Below are 22,761 nucleotides of genomic sequence, written 5' to 3'. Positions count from 1 at the left end.
CAGCTCAGATTTTTTTTTTTTTTAGTTCCATGTGTTTGTATATATTGTGTGTCCTATAATCATTCCATTTTTATTCTGCTTTTGTCTCTAACATAAATCTCCATAAGATGCATTTTGACATTCTTGAGAAGAATGAAGTTGTAAACAGCCTGGGAATTGATGGCTCAGAGTTGCGGAGGTCACCTGTCTGCAGGTTCTCAGAGCCTGCCTGTGTCAGTGTGTCAGTATAACCTGCCCGGCTGCCTGCCGTTCGTTAACCAGCATTCTGAGGCTAGTCCCTCACTCTCAGTTGCTATAAAGTATATCCTTTCTCCTCTCTCTCTCTCTCTCTCTCTCTCTCCATTTCTTGCATCTTCGAACACTCATCTCTTTATGGACATGTCTCCCTCTCTCTCTCTCAAGGAACTTACTGTCAACAACGAGAAGTGGAGGCGATCACCGAAGGTGTTGAGGAAGACGAAGGCTTTTGCTGCTGCGAGCCTGGTCATATTCCCCATGTGCTTTCATTCAACTCAGCCTTTGGCCAGCGCTGGCTGGCCTGGGAGGTGGTAGTCACTAAGTACATCCTGGAGGGCTACAGCATCACGGACAACAGCGCTGCGTCTATGCTTCAAGTCTTTGATCTCCGCAAAGTCCTGACTACTTACTATGTCAAGGTCAGCGTGCATGTCTTTTTAACATTCTGATAAACGGAGGCTCTCAGAAAACACACATTTGTTTGTTTGTTAAGTCGTGCTTTGCTGCCAAGTAGCTTTGAAATGTACTGTGTTGCAGTCATTAAAATATACCTGTGAAGATCCTGCTGTTTCTCTTCAGTGGAACTTGTCCTGCTCATCGGTATCAGTGACAACCCTTTGAAGATCCCGTTTTAGTCATTCCGCTAAGGCATATCCATATTCATGGGTGCTTCTACCTGAGTGCGTTTTCCGTAACTCTCCGAAGGAATATTACCTCCTTGTTTAACCAGTAAACAAGTCAGTGATCAGAAATCAACTTGGCCAGTGTCCTCTAACTTGTAAATGGAATCACGAATAGTAAACCCAAGCTTATCTGACTCTTTAGCCTTTGCTGTTAACCATTGCTTCCAACAAACTAAATTGAAAGTATTGAGCATGTATATTTCTGTTGCTCTAGTTTTATTTCTGTAGCGTGATCTAGGACACAAGGTCATTAACTAGCTCTCTGTGACAAGTTTCTCAGAATGGACACTCCACACTTACGGTTTCTCATTTTGCTTTTTTATATTTATTTATTGTTTTTCACACCAAGCTTATCACTGGCTTCATCTCTCTCTCTCTCTCTCTCTCTCTTTCTCGATACAGAGAGAAATTGGGAGGGAGAGCAGAGATAGAGAGCGAAAGAGAAAGAAAGACACCTGCAGCATCGCTCCACCGTTTGGGAAGCTTCTCCTCTGCAGTGGAGTCTGGGGCCTTGAATCCAGGTCCTTTCACACGGTGACAGGCGTGCTCTGTGCCCCTGGTGTTTTCTCTGGTTTCGTTTTGTTTTGTTTTGTTTGTCTTAAAATATACCAAGTTCAAAATCTCATAAATCAACAAAATTGTTGTGAAGTTGCCTTGCTGATTTTGTGGGTTTGCTGTTAAAAGCATTAAAAGCTTTTTCAGCAGGGGAGATAACATAAGGTTGTTATTTAGAGAGACTTTCATGTCTGAGACTCTCAAGTCCCAGGTTCAACACCCCGCACCACCATAAGCCAGAGATAAACAGTGCTCTTGTTTAAAAAAAAAAAAATGAGGGGACTGGGTGGTGGTGCACTGGAGTAAGCACACATAGTACGAAGCACAAGAAGCCACGCCAAGATCCCAGTTCCAGCCGCTGGCACTCCGCATACAGGGAGGTCGCTTCACAAGTGGTGAAGCAGGTCTGCAGGTGTCTGTCTTTCTCTTTTATTTATTTATTTATTTATTTATTTATTTATTTATTTATTTATTTATTTATTTATTTATGAGAAAGATAGGAGAGAAAGAACCAGACATCCCTCTGGCACATGTGCTACCAAGGCATTGAACTCGGGACCTCATGGTTGAGAATTCAATGCCCTGTCCACTGCGCCACCTCCTGGACCACTGTCTTTCTCTCTTCTTCTCTATCCTCCCCACCTCTCTTAATTGCTCTCTGTCCTATACAAAAATAAATAAATAAATAAATAAACAAAATCAAAACAATGGCCACAGGAGCAGTGGATTCATAGTGCAGGTCCGAGCCCAAGAACCCCGGAATCAAAAACAAAAAATGAATTAGAAATGGTTTTCATCCAGAAAGACTTGCTCTCAAATGTCACGATAGCATTCTTAAGTGTGTACCTACAGTATTGAGCTAGGAAACAAATTTTAAGTCCCACGTCAGTATAAATAAATTGAAATTTATTTCTCGAGCAAGTAGAATTGACTCATGCTGTGCCCTAACCTGAACTTTTAAAAATATTTTCTCCACTAGGGTATCATTTATTATGTTACAACCTCTTCCAAGCTAGAGGAGTGGCTCGCCAACGAGACAATGCAGGAAGGGCTCCGTGTGTGTGCAGACCGAAACTACGTGGATGTGGATCCGACATTCAACCCAAACATTGATGAAGACTATGACCACCGGCTAGCAGGCATCTCCAGGGAGAGCTTCTGTGTGATTTACCTCAGCTGGATAGAGTACTGTTCCTCCCGAAGAGCAAAGGTAGAGTCGCTCTCATGTCTCACTGTCTGACTCCGTCTTTCCGAAGAATCTCTGCACTGTCATGTGAGCGCTTAACCAGATGCGCTACTGCCTGCCCCACGATCATGCATTTCTTTAACTCCCACTTATCTACAAAGTCTGTCTGACATGAGTAAGAGAAGCCGTCTGGCTCATTATGATTGGTCCAAAATACGTGAAGAAAAGCGGTATCGAGGCCGGGTAGAAGCGCGAGGACCGGCGCAAGAATCCGGGTTCGAGCCCCCACTCCCCCATCTGCAGGGGGGACATTTCCCAATCAGTGAAGCAGGCCTGCAGGTGTCATGCTTTCTCTCTCCCTGTCTGTCTTCCCCTTCCCTCTCAGTTTCCAATAAGATGGGGAAAAAATGGTCACCAGGAGCAGTATTCGCGTAGTGCTGACACCAGGCCCCAGCTATAACGCTGGAGGCAAAAAAAAAAAAAAAAAAGAAGAAAGGTCTTTGCCATTCTCATATTTGCCCTATCATGACCTCACTGCCGAATAGCACTCCCTTGTGTTGGCGGACCAGAGCTGGTGTACTGATTAAGAATATGCAAGTTGTGACCTACAGCATGGCCACTGCCCTGGGCTTGGCAGGAGCTCCTTTGGCGTCAGAGAAGTAAAAGCCTGCGGTAACCATAGTCCTGTAGTATGAGTCCAAAAGTTTTTTTCACTTTTAGTTTGTTTCACTTTGCTGGTTTTCTTTTTTTTTTTTTTTTTTTTTTTTTGGGGGGGGGGAAGGTGGGACTCTTGTTTCCTTTACCTCATATGAGGAGATATCATTGTGTATTTTCTTATTTATAAGTCCCTTTATTAATTTCTTTTTAAATATTTATTTATTATTGGCTAGAGAGAGGAATTGAGGAGGGGTAGTAGAGAGGGAGAGAGACAGAGAGACACCTGCAGCCCTGCTTCACCACTCGTGAAACAGTGGTGGGGACCAGGGGCTTTGAACCCGGGTCCTTGCGCACTGTAATGTGAGTGCTTAACCAAATGCGCTACTGCCTGCCCCACGATTATGAATGTCTTTAACTCCCACTTACCTAGAAAGTTCTTGGTCATTTATACTTGAATAACAACATAGCTAAATATTCTTGGGTAGATGTCTTTGCCATTCAAAAAATTGAATAAATCCCGCTAGCCCTCTGAGAAATTAGCTGATATCATGGTTCCTTTGTATTGAAAGATGACTCTGCTTTTCTTTGACTGCTTGTAAATCATTTCTTTTTCTTTGATCTTTTCTATACACCATCATAAGTTTAGGCTTAGTTTTATTTTGTTTAGTGAAAATTGATTTCCCATCTGATGTTATTGTAGGGTTGTAGGAAATCTATTCTTTTTTATTATTATTTCTTTATTTATAAAAAGGAAACACTGACAAAACCATAGGATAAGAGGGGTATAATTCCACACCATTCCTACTACCAGATCTCCGTATCCCATCCCCTCCCCTGATAGCTTTCTTATTCTTTTTTTTAAAAATTTTTTATTTATAAAAAGGAAACATTGACAAAACCATAGGACAAGAGGAGTACAACTTCACACAGTTCTCACCACCAGAACTCCGTATCCCACCCCCTCCCCTGATAGCTTTCCTATTCTTTATCCCTCTGGGAGCATGGACCCAGGGTCATTGTGGGATGCAGAAGGTGGAAGGTCTGGCTTCTATAATTGCTTCCCTGCTGAACATGGGCGTTGACTGGTCGGTCCATACCCCCCCAGCCTGCCTCTCTCTTTCCCTAGTGTGGCGGGGATCTGGAGAATCAGAGCTTCAACTCCAAATGGAATCTACCATTCTTAAGTGAGCTGGTCCTATTCAGATCTCCCCCGATTGTTGCCATGGAAACAGTTGCAATATGGCTTCCACCAGAGCTTTGTCAAGCTGCTACAGATTGGGAAGGGCTGCCATATTGACTCCCACCTCTGCTTTACAGTCCCAACTAGCCATTTTGCGCTGTCATCAGTTGCAGGAATAGAGCTGCAGTGCTGGAGTCTTGCTACAGCCCGCCCCCTGCTCGTCAGAGGAGTGAGCCCTGCCTTGTCCATGTTTGTTAACTCAGGTTTCTCTCAGGGGCAGCAGCTTTATTCTTCTTGACAAAGGGTTTCCCTCTCCTCAGTCCCTGACTGTTACCTTTTTGTGGTATGTTGTGGAAAATCGTGTTCCTGTCTGCTTTCTCCTTGTGTAATCCCGACTTTGTTGTTGATTGAGGGAAGCACAGGTCCTCTGTGTTCAGGCCTCTTGACCCTACTTCCTCGTTCCACATTCTTATCACAAACTCTAATCTACTGCCTTGTAAGTTAAACCCCAAATTTCTTCAAAGAGTCTTCTGGGTATGTACAGAAGGAGGTAGTATGACTTCACTGGCAGCCATTCAAATCCTTCTTACATAGTTGCTATGAGCCAAATTACCTGGTTAATGGTTATTAAGTTAGTTATCTTAGTTTCTTTTTGTTGTTGTTGTTGTTGTTATTATTTGATGATTTATAATGTCCAATAAATAGATATAATTAGCAAAGTTAAAATAAAGTTCCTTATTATCCTACATCTATGATTCTTCAATATTAGCCTATGTTAGTATCACCTGGACTATGACTGCTGGATTAGCCTCCAGAATATGATTTCATAGGTTTGGGGAGCCCAGTAATTTGCATTTCTAATAGTCCCTCGGTGATGCTGATGTTGTCTCCTAGGACTGACTACACTTTGAGAACCACCACCCTTTTAGGATGTTACCAAGGTTTTCTGTAGTCAAACATAAAGTGTCTCATTGTGTTAACACATACAATCTTTTCCTTTTAGAAATAGTTCTCTTTCTTTCCCTTTAATGAGAGAGAAAAAGATATGCAAAGAAGTAAGTTATGTAGAGCGAGACCAGAGCATGGCTCGTCTCTGGCTTATGAGAGCATAGGGGATTGAATCTGGCATTTGAGACCCTCAGGCATTGAAGTCTTTTTGCACTACCATTACACTGTCTCCCCCACCTCATATGTATTATTTTTCAAAATTTATTTATAAAATAAAAAATAGAAACTATCAACAAAACCATAGTATTTCCCACCACCAGAGTTCTCCATCTCATCCCCTCCATTGGAAGCTTTTCTGTTCTTTATTCCTTTGGAAGTACTGACCCAGGATCATTGTGGGGTGCAGCAGGTGGAAAGTCTAGCTTCTGTAATTGCTTCTCTGCTGGGCACGTGTGTTGGCAGGTGGATCCACACCCCAGCCTGTCTCTCTCTTTCCCTAGTGGGGTAGAGCTCCAGAGAGATGGGGTTCCAGGACACATTGGTGAGGTTGTCTGCCCGGGGAAGTCATGTTGGCATCATGGTAGCATCTACAACTGGGTGTCTGAAAAAGCATTAAGATATAAAGAAGAACAAACTGTTTAGTAATCTGGAACCTAAAAGCAAGACTATAGCAGGTGAGATTTGGGAGTCTCCATTCTGGAAAAAGTTAGTAGGTCTATTTTAGATATATTCCAAGGGGTCCATGACTTTACTAATTTTTGCCTGAGCCTGACAGCTCACATGCTGGGGAGATGGTCACAGCTTTGGAAATAGGAATTGAAAGCTGGATCGGGGAAGAGAGTAGCTCCTAAATATGGGAAAAGATACATATAAATTTTTAGGCTAGTAACAGTAGTGTTGCATACCAGGAAGTACTTTGAGATGTTTTAGATCCTGAACTCTTTAATGAAGCCATATCTTAGAGGGTGCACCAGAATAAGTATCAGATTTTATTCAAAGATTCCTGGGGCCGGGTAGTGGCGCACCTGGTTGAGGGCACATGTTACAGTGCACGAGGACCTGGGTTCAAACCCCTGGCCCCCACCTGCAGGGGGAAAGCTTTGCGAGTGGTGAAGCAGGTCTGCAGGTGTCTGTCTCTCTCCCTCTCTATCTCCCCTCCTCCTCTCAATTTCTGGCTTTCTCTGTCCAATAAATAAATGACGATAATAAAATTTTTTTTAAATAACTAAAAAAAAAAAAAAAAGATTCCAAAGAACCTCATGTACATTCATACTTCATTTTGTACTGTCTCATTGAATTTCTTGAAAACTTTCATCTGGATAGATATAAATGTTTCACAAGAGCGTTTATGTCCTTTCTGACTTCTGTGTTTGTTGATTGGTTAAATCTTTCACGACGTCTCTGATATTAATATTCATTGTTATATTCAATATTCATTGAAGCCGCTGGATGTGGACAAAGATTCTTCCCTGGTGACCCTTTGCTTTGGACTCTGTGTTCTGGGAAGGAGAGCTTTGGGTACTGCGTCCCACCACATGTCTAGGTAAGGAAAGTATTTCTGTTTCCAGGAAGTGGCTATGGGTGTGGTACAGGCTGAATATGGGAAACGTAAGAGGATTTGGGGGCCAGAAGGTGACGCACCTGGTTGAGCGCACATGTTACAGTGCTCATGGACCCAAGTCAAGTCCCCGGTCCCCACCTGCAGGGGGAAAGCTTCATGAGTGGAGAAGCAGGGCTGCAGGTGTCTCTCTCTGTCTATGTTCCCCTCCCCTCTCAATTTCTGACTGTTTCTATCCAATCAATTAAAAAAAAAAAAAGCTAATAAAAATTTTTTTTTAAATAAGGATTTTTGGTTTGTTTTTTTATAAACATTCTATGCTAACTATATTGCAAAATTATCTTCTAATGTTCTGCTTATATAAGCCCTTTTACTGAATGTGCTTGAGATCTACAAAGTTGTAAACAACTATCCTATAAAACTCACATGCATGGGTGAAGTCAGTAAAACAACAGTTTACTAGTAGGATTTAAGAGTTGCTTGAAAAATGATCTGCCCATATAGTCAATTCACCTCTTTTTACTTTTTCACATGTTCATGTAAGTTTTTGCAATTCATATTTTTAAGTGTACTTGTCTGTAAGAACTAGGGATTCTTAAACATAAACTAAGCTTTTGACATATGCACCCAAATGAAAAATCTTAAGAACTAGGGGAATATTTAGAACTTCTCTGGTGATTTATTTTGTATAGTAGGTTCTTTGAATTCTAGACTCTTTCTCCGCTGTTATTTTTGTGGGCTCAGTTCCAGGTCAAACAGATCTTTATCCTGTGGGATTCTTACTCAAGGGTTGTGGTATTGAGCCTCGGAATTTCTATTTCCAGAATACTCCCAGATGATTCAAATGAGCAAGCAGATGTTAAGTCAGTGTCAATGGAGGGCCACTGTTAAGATGTGTCAACTTCTATCTCTAATCTTCACAGTAATTTAGAGTCATTCCTCTACGGACTGCATGCCCTGTTTAAGGGAGACTTTCGTATCTCTTCAATTCGAGATGAATGGATCTTTGCTGACATGGAGCTGCTAAGGAAAGTAGTAGTGCCTGGGATACGAATGTCCATCCAACTCCATCAGGTAAGAAGAGGGAGTTTCTAACGCTTTGGGGGTGTATAGAGTGTGTTATCGTTGACTTCCAGTTTATACACCTTAGGAACCTTTGAGAAACATTCTAATATGAAACAAGCAAAACTTGATTCGTGGCAAGATAATAAATCTTTGAAGCCTGAACCTATTTCTGAATGTCAACTTGAATAATAATATCAGAGCCATACCAGAACTGGCAGGCAAGTTCTCTGCAGAACACTTGTACACACTAGATATATAGTTTTTGCCAGTATAACTCTTGGCAAGTTGTATAGTGTTTCTTCTGAAGCTTTCAAGGGGGTAAGAATAATGCGATGACAGAAGAGATTTAAAGGGGGCTGGGTGGTGGCACAGCAGGTTAAGCATACATAGTTTGCAGCTCAGGGACTGACTGGTACAATGATCTGGGTTCGAGCCCCCTAGCTCCCCCACCTGTGGGGGGGGAGGTCACTTCACAAGCAGTGAAGCAGGTCTGCAGGTGTCTGTCTTTCTCTCCCCCCTCTGTCTTCTCCTCCTCTCTCCATTTCTCTCTGTCCTATACAACAATGACAACATCAATAAGAACAACCATAATAACAGCAATGATAAACAACAAGGGCAACCAAAAAAGGGGAAAAAATAGCCTCCAGGAGCAGTAGATTCACAGTGCAGGCACCAAACTCTAGTAATAACCCCGAAGGAAAAAAAAAAGAAAAAGAAAAGAAAAAGAAATTTAAAAAGATGGAAGAATATTTCTTACTTCCTCTTATATAGTTAATTGAGTAGACAGAGTGGTTGAGGGAAGTGAAGTAAAGGGTAGGAGAGGAGGGTGGTTAGGCCTAGTAATAAATACAGGACTAGACAAGTTTTGATGCCTTCTTTAGAAAAAAAAGGGGGAGTGAGTGGTAGAAGCAGTGGATTTGTAGTGCCAGCACCAAACCCCAGCAATAGCCTAGTGGAAGAAAAGAAAAAAGACATCTTCTGGTCGCTTCCTAGACAGGAGGCAGCAGGCAGCGTACAGAGTTGAGAAAGACTGAGCAGTATTTAATGCTACAGTGCTGCATTCCCCAGGAGCAGAAACAGGAGTCCAGTCGTGGGTTGTCCTCAGAAACTCACCAGCAAAGAAGCTCAGCAAACATGTGCTTCACCTGAATTCTGGCTTCTGCTGGATTCTAGGAAAAGTTCTGGAATGTGAACGTCACCAAGAATTCCTTTCTGTCCGTCCGTAGCACTCTTCACAGTCAAGAGGAGGCTGAGCCTCCTGCCCCACGCCCCCATCCCCACCTGCTGCTAATCTTCATCAGCTGCAGGCAGTTCTTGAGAGAGGGAACAAGACCAGGTGTTACACTAAGATGAGTGTAACAGTCTGGTTAAAGAAACCTGGGTGATGCTCCAGAGAGGCACTTCAAAATCCAGCTAAAAGCTGGTTTCTACGTTCCCCACATCACCTGGCCAGTTAGCAGGCACCCAGTGCCCACAGAGATGTATCTTCATGGACCTTCTGTTTCTCCCTTGTAGCCTGTCTTGCCGGAAGCCCTTGCCTCTCCCTGCACTGGCCCCGACACCATCCACTCACGTCCTGTTTATTATTTAAGATGCAGCTGGGGGCTGAGAGATGACTCACTCACGAGAGCACACGCTTCTGTGTGTGAAGCTGGGTTTGAACCCCTGGCCACACAGCGACACCATGCAAATGGGATACTTCATGAGCTGCGAGTGTCTTCCTCTGCCTCTCTCTTCCTCTCTTTGTCTCACTCTCTGCCTTCTACCTTCTGCCTGGAGAGGGGTATGTGGGGAGGGAGGCAAGTCCCCTAGGAGCAGTAGAATAATTGTGGGATGAAACCCCAGTGAAGTCGTTGGCGACATGGAGGGAAAAAAAAAATCTAGCTCAAAACTACCTGCATCTTGTTGACCTTCCCTAATCATACAGCTTTTTATATTAGAGTAAAAAAAACACTTTTTAAAAAAAATTTTATTTATTCCCTTTTGTTGCCCTTTTTGTTTTATTGTTGTAGTTAATTATTGTTGTTGTTATTGATAACGTTGTCATTGGATAGGACAGAGAGAAATGGAGAGAGGGGGAGAGATAGATAGACACCGGCAGACCTGCTTCACTGCTTGTGAAGCAACTCCCCTGCAGATGGGGGCCCAGGGGCTCAAACCGGGATCCTTATACCAGTCCTTGCGCCTTTGCACCACATGCGCTTAGCCCGCTGCGCCACCGGCCAACTCCCAGAAAAACACTTTTTAAAATGTGTTCCATTTGGGGATATTGCTGTTAATTAACTTTACTAAACCGAGGAAGTAGCTACGCCTATTTGAATTATTTACTCATTTACTTATGTCTTTTACTTAATCATTGCTGGGGTGACCACTGGGATAACTGTTTCAGAGAGAACGAGAGGCAAGGGGGGAGGGACAGTTACCATGCACTGAAGCTCCCCACCCCACCCCTTTGCAGTGGGGACTGGGCTCATGGCAAAGCAGGCACCCACTCATGGAAGCCACCCTGCTGGCTTCACCCGACTTTGAGTTTTAAGGTTCATCAGATGCTGGTTTCCTGTACTCAGCCTGCTTGGCAGGTTGTTGTAGGGGTTAGATGAGGTCACATACCGGAGGTTGTGCATATTACAGTGAAGGTTTTTATAAACTGGCATGAGCCAATCCCCACATCTAATGGTGCCTTGGGGACATCGCCAACATTGTTGCTGTTACTCTTCACTTCTTTTTTTTTTTTTTTTTGCCTCCAGGGTTGTTGCCGGAGCTCAGTGCCTCCTCCACGAATCCACCGCTCCTGGAGGCCACCTTTTCCCTTTTGTTACACTGGTTGTTTTACCATTGCTGTTGGTCATCATTATCGCTGTTATTGATGCCGTTGTTGTTGGCTAGGGCAGAGAGAGATGGAGAGAGGAGGGGGAGAGAAAGGGAGACACCTGCAGACCTGCTTCACCACTTGTGAAGCCACTCCCCTACAGGTGGGGAGCCGGGGGCCCGAACCAGGATCCTTCTGCTGGTCCTTGCACTTTGTGCCACGTGTAACCCACTGCGCTACTGCCCGACGCCCACTTCACTTCTTCAGATCACATGCACTTCAGTCACTTGTCTCGGGTGCAGATGGGTTATTTGAATCAAAAAAAAAATCACTTATAAATATGATAGTAGCCAGTCTAATATGTGTTTCTTTAATAATACATCATTTCAGAAGTCCAGTCTGTTATATTTATCTAGATACATGTCTCTTCCCTGCCCATAGTTTCTGAGAGAAATACATCTTACATACTCTTTTTAAAACTTTTTATTAGTGATTTAATGATTAACAAGATTGTAAGATAACAGGGTTGCAGTTCCATATAATTCCCCCCACCAGAGTTCCCTGTCCCATCCCCTCCTTTGGAAACTTCCCTATTCTTCATCCCTCTGGGAGTATGGACCAGAATTCCTTATGGGGTGCAGAAGGTGGAAGGGCTGGCTTCTGTAAAAAATGTCTCTGCTGGACACATATGACATACGTTTATGTTTTATTTTATGATGCGTGCCACAGCTCCTTGCATATGTCAGATATTAGTAACGGTCACATGAATAAGTGGTCACTAAAAGCAGGAGGGTTGGGGGTCGTTGTTGTTGTGCAGAGCTGGGGTTTCGTGAATGCACAGTTCCACCACGGGGGGGGGCCCTCTGTGTCTTTGATCATCCAGGAAGACACCTCACACTACAGCACTGCAGCCTTGCGTGGGTGGCCCCATAGCATCTCCCGTGTTGTGCTGGGACCTGAATCTGGGCCCAAAACACATAGCAAAGAAGGTCTGGGCCATGCTGGCCCAGTGAGTTACCTCACCAGCCCAGACCCAAGAGGTTTTTCCTGGAAGACATTACTGTCTAACTGAAAACAGTTGGGGAAAAAGAAAAAAAAACAGCAAAACAAAACCATATACAACACATATTTACAATACATGCAGATAATAAGTCAATCTGAACTTAAAACACAAAGAAAATATTTTAAAATCACAAAGTGTCTGCAAAAGTTAAGGGGTCAGGCTGGATTAAGAAATTTATAGAAGTTGGATAGCCATAGGGAACTGGCTAAGTTTAAAGAGTCAATTATTTCTAACAGTGCTGTCACATGCTGGCATTAAATATTTGTCTGAGCCAGTTTATCTCATTCACATGAGATAAAAAATCTCTAGAAGTTTTTGTCATCTTGGAAATAATTCCCCCCCCCCCAAAAAAAAAATCCCAGGAGATATACCAGTGAAAGAAATCACAGAGACAAATGCTGTATGGACTTAACTTAGATGTAGAATCTTGCAGAAAACACATAAAGGAAGTGAAAAGATTCACAGGTCCAGTTATAAAGCCAGTCCTAGGAGCATGGTGTACGGCACAGAGTCTTTAGTGAATGATAGAATATTGTTTAGAGGGAGTTGGGCGGTAGCGCAGCGCATTAAGCTCACATGGCATGAAGCACAAGGACTGGAGTAAGGATCCCGGTTTGAGTCCCCAGCTCCCCACCTGCAGGGGAGTCTATCTTTCTTTCCCCTTCTTTGTCTCCCCCTCCTCTGTCCATTTCTCTCTGTCCTATCCAACAACGACAATGACAATAACAATAATAATTACGACAACAATAAAAAAGGGCAACAAAAAGGAAAGAAATAAATATTAAAAGAATATTGTTTAGTTGAAAGTTGCCAAGAGATTAGATCTTAAAACGTCTCGTGACAAAAAAAAAAAAAAAAAAAAAAGCTCTGTGTGGGTAAGAGATGTTAACTAGGTCTCTTTCGATAATCACTTATAATTGTAAACAGCAGATCTTTGTGTCCTCCTCCTGGAACTGATAACATTTTACACGTCAACCCTAGACAGGCTCACAAGAAAAGAAGCATTAAAATAGGTCAGGATGGCTCGGAGGACTCACGAGCCATCTCAGCATGGCTTTAACGGAGATGGCCCGTGAGACTGGGGAATAGAAAGCATCCCATCTTTGTTTCTGTGTCCAGGATCATTTTACTTCTCCCGATGAGTATGAGGACCCTGCCGTGCTCTATGAAGCCATCGTAGCTCATGAGAAGAACCTGGTGATAGCCCACGAAGGGGACCCTGCATGGCGGAGCGCCGTCCTCGCCAACTCACCCTCCCTGCTTGCTCTGCGGCACGTCATGGATGATGGCACCAATGAGTACAAGATCATCATGCTCAACAGACGCTACCTGAGCTTCAGAGTCATTAAAGTAGGTCTGGAAGATCTTGATTCGTATCTGAGGAAATGAAACGACACCCAGACGTTTGGAATTGGAGATTGCAGCTTCTTCTGGGAGGCTGGGGGCGGGGGACAATACAGCAGCAGAGTTTCTTACTCATGATTCTTTTTTTTCTAAATGTTTAAAAATTTATTTAATTACTAGATAGAGACAGCCAGAAATTGAGAGGGGAGGGAAGATAGAGAGGGAGAGAGTCAGAGAGACACCTGCAGCCCTGCTTCACCACTCGTGAAGCTTCCCCCTGCAGGTGGAGACCAGAGGCTTGAACCTGGGTCCTTGTGTGCTGTAACATGTGCGCTCAACCAGGTGCGCCACCACCTGGCCCCCCTTACTCATGATTCTTCATTTGACTTTGTGAGCAACACATTCTGTCCTGAAACTTTCTCGTGAGCCATAAAACCTCACAACATTTTCTTCTATTTGGGCAGTCTTCTATCAGTCCTGTGTGCCGTGTGGTCAGTATATCTTCTTAAAGTAACAACATCCTAGAGCCAGTTTAGAAAGTGAAACGGACTCCATTTCCCTTGATAGTGCATAAAGTGTGTCAGGAGATGGGACTGTTAGGGGCCTGTTATTCATTCAATGATAGTCTGCTGGTGGCAGTGGGATTTGGTTAACGCCTAGTCAGACGTGACTTAACTGTACTTATTTCCTGCTCAGAGCAGTTCGTTACCGTAATGTCTTTTGTCTCCCACACCTTTCTGCTTATTTTTGGCCTTTGTTCTCAGCCTCTTACGCTAATTTGCCCTCGTTCTGGTTTCTCAGGTGAACAAGGAATGTGTCCGAGGTCTTTGGGCAGGGCAGCAGCAAGAACTTGTCTTTCTACGCAACCGTAACCCAGAAAGAGGCAGCATCCAAAATGCAAAGCAGGCCCTGAGGAATATGATCAACTCGTCATGCGACCAGCCTATCGGCTACCCGATCTTTGTCTCACCCCTGACCACCTCTTACTCTGATAGCCACGAGCAACTTAAAGACATTCTTGGGGGACCTATCAGCTTGGGAAATATCAGAGACCTCACTGTGTCCACCTGGCACAGGTAAGCCCTGGAGTTGCGTTTTGGAAGGCCACGTAGTCTCGCCCTTAGTACAGGCAGGGTGCATGAGCATCACCTGAAAAGTCTGTAGAAGTCGGCAGATGTCATGACACCACAGGCATCGTTACATCTGAGTTGTAGACAGTAGACTCAAATATTTCTATCTCCCGAATCCTTCGAGAGAAACCCAGTGTGCCATTCTGGGCAAGAGCCGTAAGTCTTTCAGCCATGGACGTGGCTCGCTGGTAAAATACAGCAAGTTCTGCACATGTGAGGTCCTGAGTTCTGTCCCCTGCACCACATAGATCAGAGCAGTGCTCTAGCCTCTGACTCTGGCCCTTTCTCAGTAGTTCCTAAAAAAACAACAAAAGAACCTTTACTCAGAATGTTTCCCATCTTCCCTTTAATATTTTTTTACTCTCTGTGGCAGCAGTTGAAATACAAAATAGTTTTAAAGTTCTGAAATAAAGTTTATCTAGAACTTAGAGGGTCACCAAACAGGGAAAATTAGATCTAAAAAAAAAAAATGAGAGACTTGTGCTCACGAGTCACTTCTATTTTATTCCATTGCAGTGACACAAAGAGCATTCTTGACATGTTGGAGTCCTAGTTAGAGGGTTTGGAGATACTAGAGTCATCTTACCAACAGTCATTCTCACATCTTCGACCTGAGTGCTTTCAAATCTGTACATGAATTCACTAGCAGAAGGAAATATATATGACCAGAGTGGTGGTCAGAGAAATTACATATACACATACACACATTGATTTGATCTGATAGGACAGAGAGAAATTGAGAGGGGAAGATAGAGACAGAGAGATACCTGCTGTGTGTGTGTGTCACTTCTTCACCTCTTGTGAAGCTTCCCCCCACAGGTGGGGACTGGAGGCTTGAACTCAGGTCCTTTTGCACTGTAATGCATGCGTTCAACCAGGTGCTCCATATTTACCTATTCAGTAAATACCTTTTTTTTTTTTTCCTGTTTGTAGAATTGCCATCAAGAAGTTAAGTTCTCTCTTCCTAAGAGATGTAGGGACTTTACCTCTCCTGAATTACTCAAAACTGAGCAGTGTCTTGGGATGCCAGGCTTACAGTGTCAAGTCAAGATAGTCATATGTAAAGCAACACAGTGGGTTCATTACCTTGCATTTTAAAAACCGAAGAGAAAAATAATTCTGTCAGCTGTCTTCTGAAAGAACACTAAAGAATTCTGTTTCCCTGTGTGCTACAAGTGTATTGTGTGCAGCTCTTTGTTATGGTATAGGAAGGTGCTGGGATGTGTAAAGAGGAAGCAGAGTGGGAAGAGCTGGACCAGGAACTATGGAAGAGGGGGCAGTGGGTGTGAACTGATAGCGGCTTTCTCCTCCATGCACTGATAACACCATACAGATTTTGAAAGTTGAATATTAGCGTCAGTTCAAAGGAGCTGAAAGAAGAGTCCAAACAGTTACCTTAAAGTGATGTTGGAATAACATCTCCCCCTCTGATGCTTGTTCCAAGGTTAAGGAAAGGTTGTGGTGCTGGCTGTAACAGCGGCGGCAACACTGAAGGTTCTGATACTGGAGGTGGCACCTCCTGTCCTAGTAACAATGCAACAGCTGCCCACGATCCCCACAGCGGCGTGTCTCAAGGCATCACGGGAAATCCAGGCCAGGGGTCAGGAGCAGGACTCCATCCACCTGTCACATCCTGTCCCCCAACACTAGGTAATTGGAAAGAAAATTTAAGTGCAAAATGTTCGACTCCTTAACTATGGGGGTCGGTCAGCAGGTGTGTCCGGAGAGAATGGCATACTGCCTGGCGGGAAATCTGTTCACAGACCATTTCATCTGATTCCCTTTTGGACTTTATCCTCTCTGTCTACATCAAGCATTAATTCAAATGTGTATTTGAATTGTTACTTGGAAAAATTATTTTAAAGACTAATAATATTTCATATACTATGTCTCACTCCTGTTATACAATAATTTGATGTCAGAAACTTTGTATATAATTTGTCATGATCAATTACTGTTCTCTTGGGCACCAGAGTTTCAAAATGAAATAACTAAAGCACAGCTTAAACTTGATCGTACAAATAGCTCGGTTGATTAGGCATTATATATGAAAATAGCCAACTGGTGTCATTATCTCTCTCTAAGCAGTATAGCTTGTTACTGAAACAATTCAAAAGGTACTAATATTATACTTCAAGCAACAGTAGCGACAACATTTGCCATATAACATTTCTGATTGTGTTCATGGGATACTGAGATATTTCCCTTATTGTGTATTAAGGAGATAGATGTTCTTGTCATTCTTTTTTTTTTGGTCTCCAGTAGCTGGGGCTCTGTCCTGACACTATGAACCCCACCACTCCTGTCAGCCAGTTTTCCTTTACTTTATTATTTTTTTCTTTCTATTTTATTTGATATGACAGAGAGAAATTGTGAGGGGAGAGAGGGAGAGAGAAAAGGAGATACCTGCATACCTGATTCAGCCTCATGAAGCATCTTCCCTGCAGATGTGGAGCGGGACCTTGAACCCAGATCCTTGCTCGGGTCCTTGCTCATGGTGCTATGTGTGCTTAATCAGGTGAGCCACCACCTGGCCCTGACATTCTTGTCATTCTGCACTATTTTTTTTTTAATATTTATTCCCTTTTTTTGGCCTTGTTGTTTTTATTGTTGTTGTCATCATTGTTGGATAAGACAGAGAGAAATGGAGAGAGGAGGGGAAGACAGACACCTGCAGACCTGCTTCACCGCCTGTGAAGCGACCCCCCTGCAGGTGGGGAGCCGGGGGCTCGAACCAGGATCCTTACCAGTCCTTGCGCTTTATGCCATGTGCACTTAACCTGCTGCGCTACCGCCCGACTCCCTCATTCTTCAGTTTCCAAGAGAACTATTTTAGGCTTTGTGTCAGTCGTAAAGCCTGAGATTTCCTGTAAATCATTTAATTCTGTGTCCTTCTTTATGTCCCCAAAACTTGAATTTTAAAATTCAGTAAGTAAAAGTCATATGAAAAACAGGTCTGTTTTTGATAACTCCAAAAGTTTTAGACATGAATGTTAAGTTCTCTGGAGTCACCAGACAATTGCTTGGGGTTGGGCGGGTTGGCACGTTAGGAGCTACAAAAAGGACTTAGACTCCATCTGTGCCACTCAGAGTGAGCGCTGCCACTTCGTTTCATTGATGTGTTTATTCACCTTCTCCTTCCCTAGGCACGAGTCACAGCGCTCACTCTGTACAGTCAAGCCTGGTCAGACAGTCCCCCGCCCGCGCCTCGGGGGCCAGCCAGTCTTCTTACTGCTACAGCAGCCGACACTCCTCCCTCAGGATGTCCACCCCGGGATTCGTGCCTTGTCGGCGCTCTTCCACCAGTCAGATCTCACTCCGAAACTTGCCGTCCTCCATCCAGTCCCGCCTGTCCATGGTGAACCAGCTGGATCCCTCCGGCCAGGGTGGCCTGTCCTGTGTGCAGCACGGACTTCCTTCCTCCAGCAGCTCCAGCCAAAGCATCCCTGCCTGCAAGCATCACACTTTCGTGGGCTTTCTGGGGACAGACGGAGGTCAGAGTAGTGCCACTGAGGCACAGCCAGGCAACACCTCAAGTTCCACCAATAATTCACAGGCCAAAAAGGGGGAGGTGATTTACAGAGTACGGGTAAGTGAGGCAGGATCTGTCCTGTGCCCCCACTCTGACGCATTCGTATTTCTTGTTGACTTAAGAACTCCCGTGAAAGTATGCCATATGTTACCAGGCTAGAATTTAATTTTAATTTTTTTATTTTTTAACCAAAGCACTATTTCAGCTCTGGCTTACGGTGGTGTGGGGAATTGAACCTGGGACTTTAGAGCCTCAGACATAAGAGTCTCTTTTTTATTATCTTTATTAGTGATTGAATACTGATTTATAAAATTATAAGATAATGGGAACAGCTCACCACCAGAGTTCTTAACCCCCAACCCCAAATATTGGTTAACCCAGTTCTCCCAAGGTTGCTGATATGGGTTAACTAATATTTCTATAGTTCACTCTCTGTATTTGGATATATTTGCCCATCTTCCCCCCTGTGGTCCCATCTCCTCTTCCTTTTCAAGTCACACCTACATGTGTTATGACATCCAAATGTCCCTCCCTTTTTCCTCTTCAGGAGAGTTTCTTGGCTTAACCATTATGCCATTTCCCCCACCCTCGAACAATTTTTTTTTATTAGAATCCTTTTTTTAAAAAATTATCTTTGGGAGTCGGGCTGTAGCGCAGCGGGTTAAGCGCAGGTGACGCAAAGCACAAGGACTGGCATAAGGATCCCGGTTCGAACCCCAGCTCCCCACCTGCAGGGGAGTCGCTTCACAGGTGGTGAAGCAGGTCTGCAGGTGTCTATCTTTCTCTCCTCCTCTCTGTCTTCCCCTCCTCTCTCCATTTCTCTCTGTCCTATCCAACAACGACGACAACAACAATAATAACTACAACAATAAAACAACAAGGGCAACAAAAGGGAATAAATAAATAAAATAAATATTAAAAAAAAACTCTAAAAAAAATTATCTTTATTTATTTATTTGGATAGAGACAGCCAGAAATCGAGGGGGGAGGGGGTGATAGAGAGGGAGAGAGACAACACCTGCAGCCCTGCTTCACCACTCGTGAAGCTTTCCCCCTGCAGCTGGGGGCTGGGGGCTTGAACCCAGGTCCTTGCGCTCAACCAGGTACACCACCACCCAGCCCCTTGAATTAAAATCCTTTATTATAGAAAAATGTATACTTGTGTTGTCCTTGATGTTTAGTAAATGGCAAATGCAAATTTATAAAATTTCCTTTATATGAATTGTCTACTCAGTAAAAAATGCCCAGGGAACTGGGCAGTGGTGCACCTGGTAGAGTGCTCATGTTATATATATATTTTTTTAGCTTTTTTTTTTTAATATTTTATTTATTCCCTTTTGTTGCCCTTGTTGTTTTATTGTTGTAGTTATTATTGTTGTTGTTGGATAGGACAGAGAGAAATGGAGAGAGAAGGGGAAGACAGAAAGGAGGAGAGAAAGATAGACACCTGCAGACCTGCTTCACCGCCTGTGAAGTGACTCCCCTGCAGGTGGAGAGCTGGGGTTCGAACCGGGATCCTTATACCGGTCCTTGTGCTTTGCGCCACCTGCGCTTAACCCGCTGCGCTACAGCCCGGCTCCCAGTGCTCATGTTATAATGCACAAAGACTCAGGTTCAAGTACCCAGTACCCATCTGCAGAGGCAAGGGGAAAACGGAGTTTCATGAGTAGTGGATGAAATAGTACTGCAAGTATCTATTTCTCCCCTTTTTTTAAAAAAAATTTTATTTATAAAATGGAAACACTGACAAAATGACAGGATAAAAGGGGAGCAACGCCACACAATTCCCACCATCAGATCTCCGTATCCCAGCCCCTCCCCTGACAGCTTTCCAATGCTTTATCCCTCTGGGAGTATGGACCCAGGGTCATTGTGGGGTGCAGAAGGTGGAAGGTCTGGCTTCTGTCAATTTTTTTATTTTAATTTTGGGGTGTAATGTAGTTTGTGCCAACATAAAAACCCAACTCAAACAGCTATGCAGTGATGCTGTTTGTTTTCTGTCTGGCCGTTAACATGTGGCCATTCATCTAGATCTACCAGCGGGCTAACAGGAAAGGGGGCAGGCAGGGAGGGCAGGGGAGGTCCCTAGCTTCTTCCTTACTCCATTATAGGCAGTAGAGAACCTGAGACACAAGAGGGCTATGAGAGGAGATTTGTTTGGGGCTATGTGATTCTTTAGTATGAAGAAAAAACTGAACTGGAAATGATTCGTAAGTATTTCCATCATAGATTGTGGATCCCAGTCAAATTCTCGATGGAATCAACCTGTCAAAAAGGAAGGAGCTGCAGTGGCCTGATGAGGGAATCCGGCTAAAAGCTGGGAAAAACAGCTGGAAAGACTGGAGTCCTCAGGAGGGCATGGAAGGCCATGTAAGTCCCCTCGGAACACTGTGGTGGTTTTGGTGCCTGATGGCTGTGGTGCCTGTACCTGGCTATTTTTCAAAGTTCTGCTTCATCATCAAGCCGAATAATTTCCTTTATCTTTAAGAGAAGGATGGTGTGTGTGTGTGTGTGTGTGTGTGTGTGTGTGTGTGTGTGTGTGTGTGTGTGTGTGTGTGTGTGTATGTGTGTGTGTGTGTCTCAAAATCTCCGCCACTCATTTTTGTCCTGTTCTAAACCACCAGGTGATTCACCGATGGGTGCCTTGCAGCAGAGATCCAGGTACCAGATCCCACATCGACAAGACAGTTCTTCTGGTCCAGATTGATGATAAATACGTGACTGTAATTGAAACTGGGGTACTAGAACTCGGGGCTGAAGTGTGAGCCGGTGTTTGAAAACTACAGTTCTGTTTCCTCCCAATTCCAAGCAAGGCACTGGAAAGAGAGAGGAGAGGAATGATGCAGGTGTCATTTGGATCCTAGATGGAGAGACTTGAATAGAGTGGGCTTGATCAGACACCTCTCCTTTGCACTTTCCCCTGACCCCTGTCACTGTCTCTATCCCCAAATAAAGCTGAAATATTTTTTTAAGTTAGCTGCCAAGAAAGCATTTTGCATGAAGGATAAAATTCTGTTCAAATTACATCCTTAAAGACACTTTTTTAAAATGCATCATCTACGCTTTAAAAACCAACCAACTCTTAATTTCTAAATAGTGGTCTCATATTTTTCAGATTTCTTTGCCAAAAATAATTGCCCTGTTTTGTCATATAACATGATCCATTTACCTTGATTTTCAAAGAACAGACCAGTGTAGTGATCTTCAGTTTGACATAGAACAATATAAAAGTTGAATGTACAGTGAAAGAGATTATGAACAGACAGAGATTTATCTTGTTCCTAGAATGCTAAAAAACTTTAATGGTAAAAGAAAAGCTGCACTAATTTTTTACAACAATGCACTAAAGTCTGAGATTTCTCAGAACATTTATTTATATAGAAAAACAAAATACATTATTTAAATTGCCTTTGGGATTGATCCCGTCCCCGTTCCTTAAACACACATAGCAGAAACTGTGCTGCTCATGTCCCCATCAGTAATCTGAACTTCACACCAGGACATGGGATACTCTCTGTGAAATGAGTACCAAGCCTCAAGACACACAGTCCCGTCATTACTCTTCCCTGGTGCCGATAGTCAGTGAATTGGTCCTGTGAACACCACTGCCAGCCCCGGTGTCCGCATTCCAGGTGAACTCCAGCGGGGTCTATGTCCCAGATCTTCTCACGTCTCTCCTCCTCTTGGGACAAGCTCTTCTGGGGTCAGTTCGGGAAGAAAATGCTTTTGCTTTTCAAAGAAGAAGATGAACATCCAGGAATTTCGAGAAAGGATGGATCCCATGCCTCTTATTTCAAGAACTCTTAAGTTATTCACATTGCAGTTCAATTAATCAAGTAAAATTTTTCTGAAACTGATCCAAATGGTGCAGTTTTTAATGTCATGTCCCTTTTTAAATAACTTTGCCTTTTATTTTCCTCCTTTTTCTATTACTTGAATTTTATTTTCTGTAATTTATTGAGTGTAGCTGTAATCAGAAATGTTTATACCTGTGAAACTGACTTAATTCATATGTTTATCTCATAACTTAAATTGTGTTTCTTTATGTGTGGGTATTCAGGGAACTGTATAATCCAGATTTACAATTGGGCTAGGTAGAAACTGCAATTTTGACTTAGTTTTCAATATTTGGCATTTTACAAGTCATTCAAAAAAAAAATTTTCTTTCTTGTGTGAAACTCCAAAGAAGATTGTGCATTTCTCTGGAGCATAAGGAGCCGCTAACTCCCTACCCCCATGAGCAGAGAGTGAAAAGAAGCAGGCGAAATTAACTTGAGTCACATGGTCTCATTTCAGCCATCATATGTAAAACACTAAGACTTCATTCAACACACGGCACTAGTCACATTTCATGTCTTCTCTAGCAGCTGCTGACTGCAGGGCTGCAGAGTATGTGTTTAAATTGCCTTTTGATGGGGTCCCAGGAAAGAGAAGCTTTTTGCTACTAACTATAATGTAGACATTACTGTTCATCATATCCATCCAGTAGAAGGAATGAAAACTAAGGAAGCAGACAGCTAATATCCCCAGATCTTTAAACCTATTTTATTTATTTAAATTTTTTAATTTAAATTTTTTGTGATCACTCATGGTCCAAAGTGCCTCCTGTTGACTTACCACTTAAGCTTAACACAGCATCATTTACTACTGATAAGTATCTGTCCAGTGAGTTACTTCCACAAGGATTCCCTTACCAAACTGACCAGTTAAAATAGGCTTTCCTGAGACTGCCATTTCTGCGCTGGCCTTCCCGTGGCAAACCTGCAGCATACTATTACAATTCAGCCTTTTTTATTGCTTTCTCATCCTTCCCT

The 22,761-nt window shown here is 43.3% G+C and overlaps 1 protein-coding gene across 4 annotated transcripts in view; it reads left to right on the top strand.

Annotated features, from left to right (window-relative positions):
• PCNX1 (pecanex 1) overlaps positions 1-21,804 on the top strand; it is a 139,482-nt gene extending 117,678 nt beyond the window's left edge. For all 4 annotated transcript variants that reach the window (XM_060175537.1, XM_060175540.1, XM_060175538.1 and 1 more), the window contains 10 exons: positions 403-656; positions 2,455-2,685; positions 6,889-6,989; positions 7,928-8,078; positions 13,061-13,291; positions 14,087-14,361; positions 15,860-16,065; positions 17,562-18,004; positions 20,177-20,317; positions 20,572-21,804. In XM_060175537.1, the coding sequence (XP_060031520.1) occupies positions 403-656; positions 2,455-2,685; positions 6,889-6,989; positions 7,928-8,078; positions 13,061-13,291; positions 14,087-14,361; positions 15,860-16,065; positions 17,562-18,004; positions 20,177-20,317; positions 20,572-20,712 (2,174 nt within the window). In that variant the 3' untranslated portion in view covers positions 20,713-21,804. The remainder of the gene's footprint in view (positions 1-402; positions 657-2,454; positions 2,686-6,888; positions 6,990-7,927; positions 8,079-13,060; positions 13,292-14,086; positions 14,362-15,859; positions 16,066-17,561; positions 18,005-20,176; positions 20,318-20,571) is intronic.
• Positions 21,805-22,761: the final 957 nt, after the last annotated feature.

Source organism: Erinaceus europaeus, chromosome 16, assembly GCF_950295315.1.
Source record: "Erinaceus europaeus chromosome 16, mEriEur2.1, whole genome shotgun sequence".
Classification (NCBI taxonomy): Eukaryota; Metazoa; Chordata; class Mammalia; order Eulipotyphla; family Erinaceidae; genus Erinaceus; species Erinaceus europaeus.
The sequence above is the reverse complement of the archived record's forward strand: the minus strand, read 5'-3'. Positions and strand labels throughout refer to the sequence as shown.